General features: G+C 39.3%; 1 protein-coding gene across 5 annotated transcripts in view; it reads right to left on the reverse strand.

Moving 5' to 3' along the window:
• Positions 1–622: 622 nt before the first annotated feature.
• LRRCC1 (leucine rich repeat and coiled-coil centrosomal protein 1) overlaps positions 623–12,310 on the reverse strand; it is a 44,311-nt gene continuing 32,623 nt past the window's right edge. For 4 of the 5 annotated variants that reach the window (XM_038390088.2, XM_038390089.1, XM_038390093.2 and 1 more), the window contains 5 exons: positions 9,116–9,279; positions 7,847–8,055; positions 7,472–7,609; positions 5,193–5,328; positions 623–1,663 (listed from right to left, as the gene is read on the reverse strand). In XM_038390088.2, the coding sequence (XP_038246016.1) occupies positions 1,541–1,663; positions 5,193–5,328; positions 7,472–7,609; positions 7,847–8,055; positions 9,116–9,279 (770 nt within the window). In that variant the 3' untranslated portion in view covers positions 623–1,540. Of the gene's footprint in view, positions 1,664–5,191; positions 5,329–7,411; positions 7,610–7,846; positions 8,056–9,115; positions 9,280–12,310 lie in introns of those variants that run through there. The other variant, XR_005291098.2, reaches the window with a different exon arrangement.

Raw genomic sequence — 12,310 nt, forward strand, 5'->3', positions numbered from 1 at the left:
AATACAGACTAACACGGCTGCTACTCTGAAACCTAGTTTTTAAAGGATTTCTCACAAGGCATATTTGGTACAAAAATCACCACAACAGGGTGTTGGGTGCAAATATCTTAGTGCTTCAAGGCCCAGCATGCATGTGTGCTTAGTCACATTTTCAGAATGCTCAAGCCTTAATTCAGTGTCACTAGTTTGCCTGAGAGTTGAACTATAGAAAGTGTTTTCTAGGAAAGTGTTTCCTCAAACAACAAGGCGCAAGCACTGTGGAGGAAATGAAAAGGTAAGGGTGGGAGAACAAACATTTTTTGGTTATTAGGAGAGAGATGACAATGTTTGCAAGGTCCTCCATTAGGAGGACAGCTCCAACTCCAAATCTGCTGAATATTTTATTCATGTACATTTTATATCACAGCACCATGCAGCATTGTAAGTAACTAAATGGAAGAAATGTAGCAATACTCTAGAGACCCTAAAAACTGTCATCTTGGATAACTTCCATCTCCTTTTAAAATGGTTTTATTTCCATATAAAGATTTAAAGTCTGTCCAAAGTTGCCAATTCCTTCTCCAGGAAGCAGATTTAGAGGCCCTTTCAGATAAAGAAATTGAATCATCTGAGCATGCAGGAATGGTAATCAAAAACAGATTTATTACTAAAAGCTTGTAGTGTCCAGAATACAAACCCCCAACTCTCACTGGGACTTTAGCTATGCAGTTGCTCCCTATTAATAAAAAAATTAACACATTGGATTTTTAAAGAAATGCAACAGTATAAATCAAATCACTGAAGCATGTCATTCAGCATGAAGTAAGTTTTCAGTACCACTTGTTTAAGCCTCTGTGTAATCGACCTCACCTGTACATCAGTAAATTTCTGAGATCAGGAATTTTCTTATTTCGCACTTGATCCTGCAAGCTGTTCCATGAGGGTGGACCCCTGCATGGGAACAGGAGTGTATCCTTTGAAACAAACAGCGTAGTGTATGAAAGACATCAAAGGAACAGCATCAGGTTTGAATGGTAATGTCTAGGAGAGATTATTGAACACATTCAGTGACTGATGAAGTCAACAAGATCTTTTTCCTCTGGGATACCAGAATTAACTCTGAGAAGTCACTGAACTCTATTTCCAAACAGGGTTAACTCCAGATATGCAAAACGGTCATGTATGATGCGTGCTATTAAAAGTCCACCCCCACCTTCTCTTCCTTTACGGATAATCCTTAACTCATACAGTGCTTTTCATCTGTTGATTTGTTTTGACCTATTTTTCTTAGGGCTCAAAACAAAATATTACCAGACATATCAGATAACGAGTATGAAAATACTGTACACAGTTTTAATACCTATTTGATTCTTGAACTCTCGAAATATCACAAATAAAAATTACTCTGGAAATAAGTGCTTTAAAAAGGAAAACTAAAAATCACAACAACAAGTGTAACAGATACTGTATATTTGTTTATATAGTTTATGTATATATATTTTACATTACTTCAACTCTTTATTAAAGGAGCAGGATGGTCAGATTTAATGCATTACACATATCAGAGATCTTGCTGAATATCACTTAATGCACTTGTAAGTCGTCTTATTTTCTCTTCCATGGTCTTTTTACTGTTTGCTGTTTCTTGCAGAAGCTGACGCATTTCTTCTTCAACCTGGTAAACCTGAAATTATAAAAAGATACATAAATTCAACCTGCATGTTAGTATATTATAGGAAGAGTAATCTTGCTTATTTATCACTGATTAAGTATTGCAGAGTAATTACACAATATATTGCTATTCTTATAAAGAGTACATTTGAGTACAAATTGCTTCATACATTATATGACATATGGCAACAGGACTAGCAGGAAGTAAAAACTTTCATGAAGAATTGTGCAATGTGAAAACAGGTGATAAAGGAAGACAGGATGGGATAAACAAAGGTGCTAGCAGAACAGCAAACTAGAAAGTCATTCACATCAAATGTTTGTAAAAGGGACACAAGAGATGTCAGTATTGGAGTCATAGGGTGACTGCCTCTTTAAAGGGAGATGAAGTCCCAGCCCAACTTGTGACACAGCCAACTAATCTCCCCAAGTGGGGAAAATGGGTTGTGTGATTCAATCCTTTACCTATCCCAGAAGCCTGGGGGCAGTGTGGAAAGGAGAGAGACTTCAGCAGAATCCTGGAGAAGACTGCTGAGGACTACAGAGAGGAGGAGGGCTCCTGCAGCAGACCCTGAGACACCAAAGGAGAAAACACCCCAGCTAGGAAGGACTGAGTATTGCTTGCAAAAGAAGGGAAAGACTCCAGGCACAAAGAGTGGGAGAGCTGCTTGGGAGAGAGCAAGTGAGCCCAAGGGGCTAATGGGAAAGGGTGAAATTCAAATTAAATTATAATTGCACAACAGCATTTTAATTTATTGCATAAAAAGGCAAGAGAGTGTTTAAGTTATTAAACACAGATGAGATGTGGCCCTCAAAGGAGGGGCTGGGTCCAGTTTGAAACTGGAATTTGTTTTTCAGTTTGTATACTTGTGGACTTTTTTATTAATGGCTTAGCTGGAGGGCAAAGTCACTGAGGAGAAACTGAGGTAGGAACGCTGCATGGCTACTCTGTGCAATTGGGGTGAAATCTGGAGGTAGGGACCCTGTTACCATCTGTAATAGCAGCAAGTTTTGCTAAATGATTCTACAGCTATTTATTTAATTCTTTGGGGGAAAAGAGGATTACAAAATTAAGAACAGTATTGATAGAAATCATGGCGTTTCCATAGCTCAAAAGAATATTGGTGGGAATTGTCACAGTTCCATGATTACCGGCACCTCTACCCCCCCTCTGTAGTCTCCTCCAGCTATCACCCCTCTATGGGAGGGGACCTAGTGTCCCTCTCCCATCAGACTGGGGATTTAGGCTTGCAGTCCCCCTGCAATTTCAATGTGATTATCCCAGCAGGTCTGACCTTAGTCCAGCCCCTGTGGTTCACTCTCTTTCAGGGACAATGACATGGTTACCAGTGAGCAGCCAGCTTTCACAAAGCCCAACACTTATTTTAGGACAAAAAGCATTAGAGAACATCAAAATAATACACAAACAATTCAGACACCTGATAAGTCTACCAGGTGTCACCCATGTTACACGAAGAGACCCAGGCAGGCTCTAGTCCATCAAATCCTTACAGCTAGGTTCTGCCCTCTTAGTTACAAGCTCATGTCAGTTTTTGGATGCAAAATGAACCAGGTGGTTCAGTTCATCCTGACCCTTCATACCAAAAGCTCTTTCTATGTCTCCTGTTCCTCTTGAACACTGTCTGAACCAGTATATGCAATTCACCCCAAGGGGTGGTATTTCTCTGGAGTTGTTCACCTGTCCCAGGATCTGGAGTAATTACTGCTGACCAGGGTGGATTTAAAACAAAATTTTTTTTTTTAAATTAAATATTTTTTAAAATAACCAATTTAGTATTAAAATTTGAAATTAAAATCTGTTAAGCAATCTATTAATTTAAATAGAAATTAAATACAAAAAAAATTTGAGTATGTTTACTGCCAAGTTTTAAAAAAAGTCAAGCCACTGAACTGGTCAAAGTTGCTGGATAAGTACTTGGACCCAGAGTTCACCGAGGTGCTAAATCAGCTTTTGACAAGACAAAAGTAGCCTCTTCTGAGGTACAAAGAGAATGGTTTCATCATTTCACTTTATTAAAGTAGTTCAGTTCAATTACTAGTTCATTCAAAGTTAAAAAACTAATTGGGAGTTGAAAAAGCACAAAAAAGTGTTTTTCCTTTTCCAATCTAGGAGATATACTAGTTCTAAAAACTTTGAAGAACATGGTGACCAGGAACAATAAGTTCAATTCATTAACTTCAGATAATACTTCCTTTGTTTAACAAATCAGTTAATTTTAAATGCAAGTTGTTTAAAATCTAAAGACATTTGTGTATACAGTACTTTAAAGGTAGTTTTACTTTTTTTTTTTTTTAAATGAAGTGCTGTTTTTGTGCAGTTGTAATTGAATTTGGATTTCCATCCAAAATGCCACCTACATACCTCAATGGATGGGGTAAACATGATGCAGCTGGTGGTGAAAGGGGGACAGCCCCAGCAGTGAGGGAAGGAGACACTTGCTGAGGGACATCAGATAGCTCCTGCCCCCTCTTATTCCCCCCCCAGGAGTCTCTGGCATGTATTGGCCAGTTGGGATTGTGGGAGGGGGAGAGGAGTGCAGACTGCTGAGTATTCCCTAGCTCCCAGGATTTAATCTGGTGCAGGCACCAAAAAGAGGCTCCAAATGGCTTGACACAAATCACAAGTAAAAAAATTCATGATCTAGGTAAGCACGTACTGCATCAGTTACCATTTTTAACATGCCAATGTAAATAAAGAATCTGAATATATGCAAGTTAAACTATAAAACTGCCTAAATGTGTATCGATATAGTGTATCATCCTCTTCCCCCCTTAGCAAAAAAGCACCAAATTTAGTATAAAGGCTACACTTAGTTGCAAGTTAATGTGTTTTAATGGTTACCAACCAATGAGAATCAACCTATCTTTAGGAAAGTCACTAAAAAAAAACAAACACACAAAAAACACACAAAAAAAAAAGCAAAACAAGAGGAAAATGAATCATTTACACCAAGATTTCCTGTTTCCTGATTTAAATCATTATCAAAAGTCAGAGATTTAAATCAATCCATGCAACTTCCAAGTGACTTGTTCTTTGGGGAAGCTCAGTAACCCTCCACAATGGAGCCAGAATGCAGTCCTTATCTCACGATGATACATGTAACATTTGTAGAAAACAAAAGTTTATAACTAATCCATTGGCACATCTCAATAGATTAGTCTTTTGAAGTTTGCATGCTTCCAAGGTCTCACATCTGTCACAGAAATTATAAAAGCTAAAAAAAAAAGTACAGTGTTACATAAAATACTTGAACATCCTTTAATTATTAGAGAGGCGAGAAAAATGGTGTTAATGCATTGGCAAGTGATTGCACGTTCCTTGAACAAAGAATATTCAGAGTCTGCCTACTGTCTATGCACTTTTAGTGAATCTATTATTGGGCAAAGATTAAAAGTTCAGTGTCAGCAATGCTTTCATTAATGGTGATTAGCCAACACAGACACCCAAAAAGACTACATATAACAATGTTGGGACTGAAAATACAGATTTTAAGGTCTGACATTTTATTAAAATACATTACCTTTTCATTTGCTGCTTCAATTTGTCTTTGTTTTTCATTTGCCAGCTGCAGTAATTCTGCCTGATGAGCTGCTAGTGTTGACTCAAGCTGTCTTCTAAAAGCATCATCCACTGAATGAAGTTTTTCCATTGCAACCCTAAAATAAGATGAAATATGTTAATCCTTAAGAAAGGCAGAAATAACTGACAGTCTTAAAAGGTAATGGTAATATTTGTGGTGGGCAACCTGTGGCCCATGGGCCGCATGCAGCCCCTCAGGGTAAGCCACTGGTGGGCTGCCAGACAGTTTTACGTTTCCGTGGCTGCAGTCTGTAGTTCCTGCGCAGTCGGAGATTGCGATCAACTGGGAGATCCTCTAGGATTGACCAGTCGATTGCGATCGACCGGCTGGTGACCACTGAGCTAGAAGATTCACACTTGCTCTTGTTAAGGGTGCTAACAACCCCTAAGGCTTTCAAACATCTACTTATTCTAGCAAAAGATATACATATTATTGTTCTCACTTAAATAGTTTAAGTATTATTTCCAGTATCCAGTATTAAGTATCATTTCTTCAAAGCAGGTTGGGCGAGTATGGGTCTATTACAACACATTTTTTGAGAATGAAAAGGGTAAATCTTGTGGCAGATCCTTATCCTGCAGACTCAGGAGCTCCTGAGAGGATGTTTCAATATAAAACTAGAATATGCAACTACACAGTAGAACAACACTATGAATACTATTCAGACACTATGAATACACAGCCCTATGAAATTTCATACACAACGTTCTTTTTCTAGGATACATTTCAGCAGCACTGAGTTTCCAGTACTGTTCCCAGTGCTTAGCCCTATCAACTATTTCATTTTGTTCTGGAGAAACTAAATTTATATCATTAAGATTATTCTGCTGACCATTATGTCCCACCTCTCTTAAAATAACGGAGGAAATCCTCACCAAAGGAAAAACAACATTTTACCAGTTTTAGTGGGGGATATGTAGACTAAGTCCTTAGCAGAAAGAGGTGCTTCATCAGTAGTTATATTTTAGTGAGGCACACTAACAATAGTTGTAGCAATGAGCAGTCCTTTTCTCACGGAAGTTTCGTGGAAAAATCAAAATAATGTCTGACTACCTAATCTCATTAGTCATTGTTTCTTTTGCATTGTTGGGTCTATCATAACTTGCCTTGTCTTTGCTTATTGCTGTCGTGTGTGTGGCCTAACTACAAAAGGTCCACTGTTAGACTACCTATGATTAAAGAGAAAAACAGTGCTTAAAAAAAAAAATGGTTGCAATAGCCACAGCATCATTAACAATAGTGGGAAGACTTTGAAAAAAGTTTTCCTAGCATAGACAAGGCTTATGAGACTACAGTTATATTGACACATCATTCAGTATTTATTTGGCTGACATGGTAGGCAGTGCCACTTGCACATGTGTTTACTGGAAACTGCCTTCATCTTCAGAACATGTCTACAAGATTTTTTTTTTAAAATGTCTCATTTACTTAGGCTTTGTTTACTATCAACTCCTAATCCACTGTTAATTGCTTCAACTAACACTTCCCCTGAAAGCACTGATGATAGAGAAATAAAAGTCTTATTAAAACATCCACTGGATCCAAATGTTAAAAAAAACCAAAACCAAAACCAAAAACAAAAAAAAACCCCTAAAACAAAACCACTCCAACTTTTCATTAATAATGTGGGGCTGGGAGGAAGGAGAGGAGGGAAAAGGAAATACAGATACTGTCTTATTCTTTTCCCCTCAAATGTACTAGGCATTAAAGGAAAACCTTAGTACTGGCAATTAATTATAACCATGTTTGGTGCTGTAGCAACACAAATGCAAAGTCACACAAACAGGAATATGCATTTAGCCTATCAATAAGTTTATGCCAAATGGGCCTTCTATCTGGATTACAAATTTATGTTTTATATAAATTTTATTAACCCTTGCTTAATCTCAATGTGGCCATAGAACTAGGATCTCCAATAGGTAGTAACTTCATCTGAGTACTAAACATTTGGGGGCAAAGAGCTGGGAATCTGAAAAATCTTCAACTACATTGAAAGTGCAGTTAAAAACCGAGGGGAAGATCCTGCAGATAAGAACTACTTCTGTAAAGTAGGTCTTACACAAGTATTTTTATGTATATAAAAGAGTGTGGGGGATTGGACCTATAGAAAGTACTTGCAACTTCATTATGAACTCTAATATTGTGTACCAAAATTTCACCTGTCTTGCATGGTGGACTATGTACAACAAGACAACCATTATTAGTATTTTTGTTTTTACTTCTGAGTTTGAAGGCTTTGGTTTCTCTCTTCGATCAGCTTCTTTTCCTTAATATCAAAGTTTTCTTTCATTTGTTTAACTTGTGTCTCCAGATGGCTTAGTAGTTCTCCTTTATCTTGCCACTTCTTATTCATTGCACTGAAAATAAAAAACACACACGTTCAGAGTACATACAGAGTCTATCATCTTTTAAAACTGGGGGGTGGAGGTGGTGGTGATACTTCTACATTTCTCCATTTTCTAGTTCTAACCAATCAAAAGTGAGGCTCTGGCCTACCCACGTACTCTTCTCCCAACCAATCTGAACACAAGATCTCACTTGAAATTTCAGTGTGGATCATAACATTTCATTATGCTTACAATATTATACATCACCTGTATGCTTTCCTAATATCTTCCAGTTCTGCTTCTTTTTCTTCTAACAGTTGTTTTAATTCCTCTTTTCTTAAATTTTGCCTTTCTAACTTTTCTATTAGCTCTTCCAATTGTGCAGTTTTTTCATCCAATTGCACCTGAAAAGTCTTTTGGATTTCAACATTTTCTTCACGCTGTTTTCTCATCTGCTCATCTCTCTCCTGTAAACCCTATAAAAACACGTTTTGGGATAAGTGGGTATAAACTGGCCATAAATAAATTTAGGCTGAAAATTAGATGAAAGTTTAAAGCCATCAGAGCAGTGAAGTTCTGGAACAGACTTCCAATACAAGTAGTGGGGGCAAACCACTCAACTTATTTTAAGATGAAGCCTGATAAGTTTATGAGTGGGATGTGACAAAGTTGCTTGTGACAGCAGGGTACTAGACTCAAGCACCCACAAGGTCCCTTCTAGTCCTATGTATGCTCCTCGTTTTTCTTAACATAAAACTTTCTTGCAATTATGCTAACTTACAGGATATACTGGTTGCAAAACAAAAACAAAGCAACAACTGATTAAGGAATCTAATTAGCTTCTTTTAGGCAAAGGAACCTCAACTACTTTCAAAGTCCAGCTTTATATTTTGCTTTATTTACTGGAAGTATCCTTAAATAGAATACAATTTCTGATGGCAAAATTGTAATAAAAACACTGAAGAGTTCAAACTCTGCTACTTTTAAAGATATACTCTATATAACTAGTGGATAATTTGTCTATATTATTCTACTTAGACAAAGCTCCTCCAGAAATAACTGGCAGTTTTGCTATGATAAATGAGGCAAAAGGTTTGAGCCCCACTGGAATTTATAATGCTAGTTTAACAGTAAGTATGTTACCCTATTGCTCCCTGAATGCAAGAGGAACAGAATAAAAGAGAAAATATAAAATTTCAAGCAAATTCAACTGATTATTTTAATAAGCAAAACACTATAGATTAAGTGAGACTTGTCCTACATTTTTCTTCTACATTTCTGATAATGATTTTTATGTGGGCTATAGGGGAGTAAGTGTGAACATAAATACAGAGGTAAGTTATCATATGATTGCAACAATCATATATGGTCTGGTCCTGCACCCAATGAAGTCAATGGGAGTGCACTCTCATCAGACAGCCATGGCACTGCCTTTCTAATTTTATTCAAGTCACTGCCACAATTTTCACTCCAACTCTGTTTAATTTAAGCATGCTGCACACACACACACACACACACACACACACACACACTTACTTCTTTTAATTTTCTAATTGTTTCTGTTTGATCTTCCACTATTTTGGTCTTAATTCTTAGAGCATCATTGTCACGTTCATTTTGTTTTTTTAGAATCTCACTTTCATTGGTCAGAACCTCAATTTTTGCTTCTAGTTTTCCACGGTCTTGAGCAAGAGAAGCACCTGGATAAACACAACATTACAGCACTGCAGATCTTGAAGGCATTTTCCAAGCAAATTTCACGAAAGGGAACATTTTATGCAAGTGTGGACATACATATAACGTCTGCATGGAGCAAACTGCTGTACTGGAACCTTAATTTGTAACTACACAGTTTTTTTGGAAAATGTTCAACAGTGGCAACTTAACGGTATTAAACACTTGCTGTTTAGACCTTTGGGCACTTCTGTAACAAATGATAAGTAATAATGCTTACAGATCTAAGCTAAGCAATCTCAAAGAGACCACCAGATGGCGCTAAATCTGTATTGCTAGTTATAGTGCAGCAGAACAAGAAAAAAGAAAAGGAGTACTTGTGGCACCTTAGAGACTAACAAATTTATTAGAGCATAAGCTTTCGTGAGCTACAGCTCACTTCATCGGATGCATTTGGTGGAAAAAACAGAGGAGAGATTTATATACACACACACACACAGAGAACATGAAACAATGGGTTTATCATACACACTGTAAGGAGAGTGATCACTTAAGATAAGCCATCACCAACAGCAGGGGGGGGAAGGAGGAAAACCTTTCATGGTGACAAGCAGGTAGGCTAATTCCAGCAGTTAACAAGAATATCAGAGGAACAGTGGGGGGTGGGGTGGGAGGGAGAAATACCATGGGGAAATAGTTTTACTTTGTGTAATGACTCATCCATTCCCAGTCTCTATTCAAGCCTAAATTAATTGTATCCAGTTTGCAAATTAATTCCAATTCAGCAGTCTCTCGTTGGAGTCTGTTTTTGAAGCTTTTTTGTTGAAGGATAGCCACTCTTAGGTCTGTGATCGAGTGACCAGAGAGATTGAAGTGTTCTCCAACTGGTTTTTGAATGTTATAATTCTTGACGTCTGATTTATGTCCATTCATTCTTTTACGTAGAGACTGTCCAGTTTGGCCAATGTACATGGCAGAGGGGCATTGCTGGCACATGATGGCATATATCACATTGGTAGATGCACAGGTGAACGAGCCTCTGATGGTGTGGCTGATGTGATTAGGCCCTATGATGGTATCCCCTGAATAGATATGTGGACAGAGTTGGCAACGGGCTTTGTTGCAAGGATAGGTTCCTGGGTTAGTGGTTCTGTTGTGTGGTGTGTGGTTGCTGGTGAGTATTTGCTTCAGATTGGGGGGCTGTCTGTAAGCAAGGACTGGTCTGTCTCCCAAGATCTGAGAGAGCGATGGCTCGTCCTTCAGGATAGGTTGTAGATCCTTGATGATGCGTTGGAGAGGTTTTAGTTGGGGGCTGAAGGTGATGGCTAGTGGCGTTCTGTTGTTTTCTTTGTTGGGCCTGTCCTGTAGTAGGTGACTTCTGGGTACTCGTCTGGCTCTGTCAATCTGTTTCTTCACTTCAGCAGGTGAGTATTGTAGTTGTAGGAATGCATGATAGAGATCTTGTAGGTGTTTGTCTCTGTCTGAGGGGTTGGAGCAAATGCGGTTATATCGTAGCGCTTGGCTGTAGACAATGGATCGAGTGGTATGATCTGGATGAAAGCTAGAGGCATGTAGGTAGGAATAGCGGTCAGTAGGTTTCCGATATAGGGTGGTGTTTATGTGACCATCACTTATTAGCACCGTAGTGTCCAGGAAGTGGATCTCTTGTGTGGACTGGTCCAGGCTGAGGTTGATGGTGGGATGGAAATTGTTGAAATCATGGTGGAATTCCTCAAGAGCTTCTTTTCCATGGGTCCAGATGATGAAGATGTCATCAATGTAGCGCAAGTAGAGTAGGGGCATTAGGGAACGAGAGCTGAGGAAGCGTTGTTCTAAGTCAGCCATAAAAATGTTGGCATACTGTGGGGCCATGCGGGTACCCATCGCAGTGCCGCTGATTTGAAGGTATACATTGTCACCAAATGTGAAATAGTTATGGGTCAGGACAAAGTCAAAGTTCTGCCACCAGGTTAGCCGTGACAGTATCGGGGATACTGTTCCTGACGGCTTGTAGTCCATCTCTGTGTGGAATGTTGGTGTAGAGGGCTTCTACATCCATAGTGGCTAGGATGGTGTTTTTAGGAAGATCACCAATGGACTGTAGTTTCCTCAGGAAATCGGTGGTGTCTCGAAGATAGCTGGGAGTGCTGGTAACGAAGGGCCTGAGGAGGGAGTCTACATAGCCAGACAATCCTGCTGTCAGGGTGCCAATGCCTGAGATGATGGGGCGTCCAGGATTTCCAGGTTTATGGATCTTGGGTAGCAGATAGAATACCCCAGGTCCTGGCTCCAGGGGTGTGTCTGTGCGGATTTGTTCTTGTGCTTTTTCAGGGAGTTTCTTGAGCAAATGCTGTAGTTTGTTGGAAATATTCCTTGAGTCTGAGACGTCGAAAATAGGATTCTAGGTCTAGATTCTAGGTCTAGGATTCTAGAACTGTTCTGTGGTGACCTAGAATCCTATTTTCGACATCTCAGACTCAAGGAATATTTCCAACACACCTCTGACCAACATATTAACCCACAGAGACCTTCCTGCCAACACTACAAAAAGAAGGATTCTAGGTGGACTCCTCCTGAAGGTCGAAACAGCAGCCTGGATTTCTACATAGACTGCTTCCGCCGACGTGCACGAGCTGAAATTGTGGAAAAGCAGCATCGCTTACCCCATAACCTCAGCCATGCAGAACACAGTGCCATCCACAGCCTCAGAAACAACTCTGACATCATAATCAAAAAGGCTGACAAAGGAGGTGCTGTCGTCATCATGAATAGGTCAGAGTATGAACAAGAGGCTACTAGGCAGCTCTCTAACACCACTTTCTACAAGCTATTACCCTCTGATCCCACTGAGAGTTACCAAAAGAAACTACAGCATTTGCTCAAGAAACTCCCTGAAAAAGCACAAGAACAAATCCGCACAGACACACCCCTGGAGCCAGGACCTGGGGTATTCTATCTGCTACCCAAGATCCATAAACCTGGAAATCCTGGACGCCCCATCATCTCAGGCATTGGCACCCTGACAGCAGGATTGTCTGGCTATGTAGACTCCCTCCT

Source organism: Dermochelys coriacea, chromosome 2 (genome assembly GCF_009764565.3).
Source record: "Dermochelys coriacea isolate rDerCor1 chromosome 2, rDerCor1.pri.v4, whole genome shotgun sequence".
NCBI lineage: Eukaryota > Metazoa > Chordata > Testudines > Dermochelyidae > Dermochelys > Dermochelys coriacea.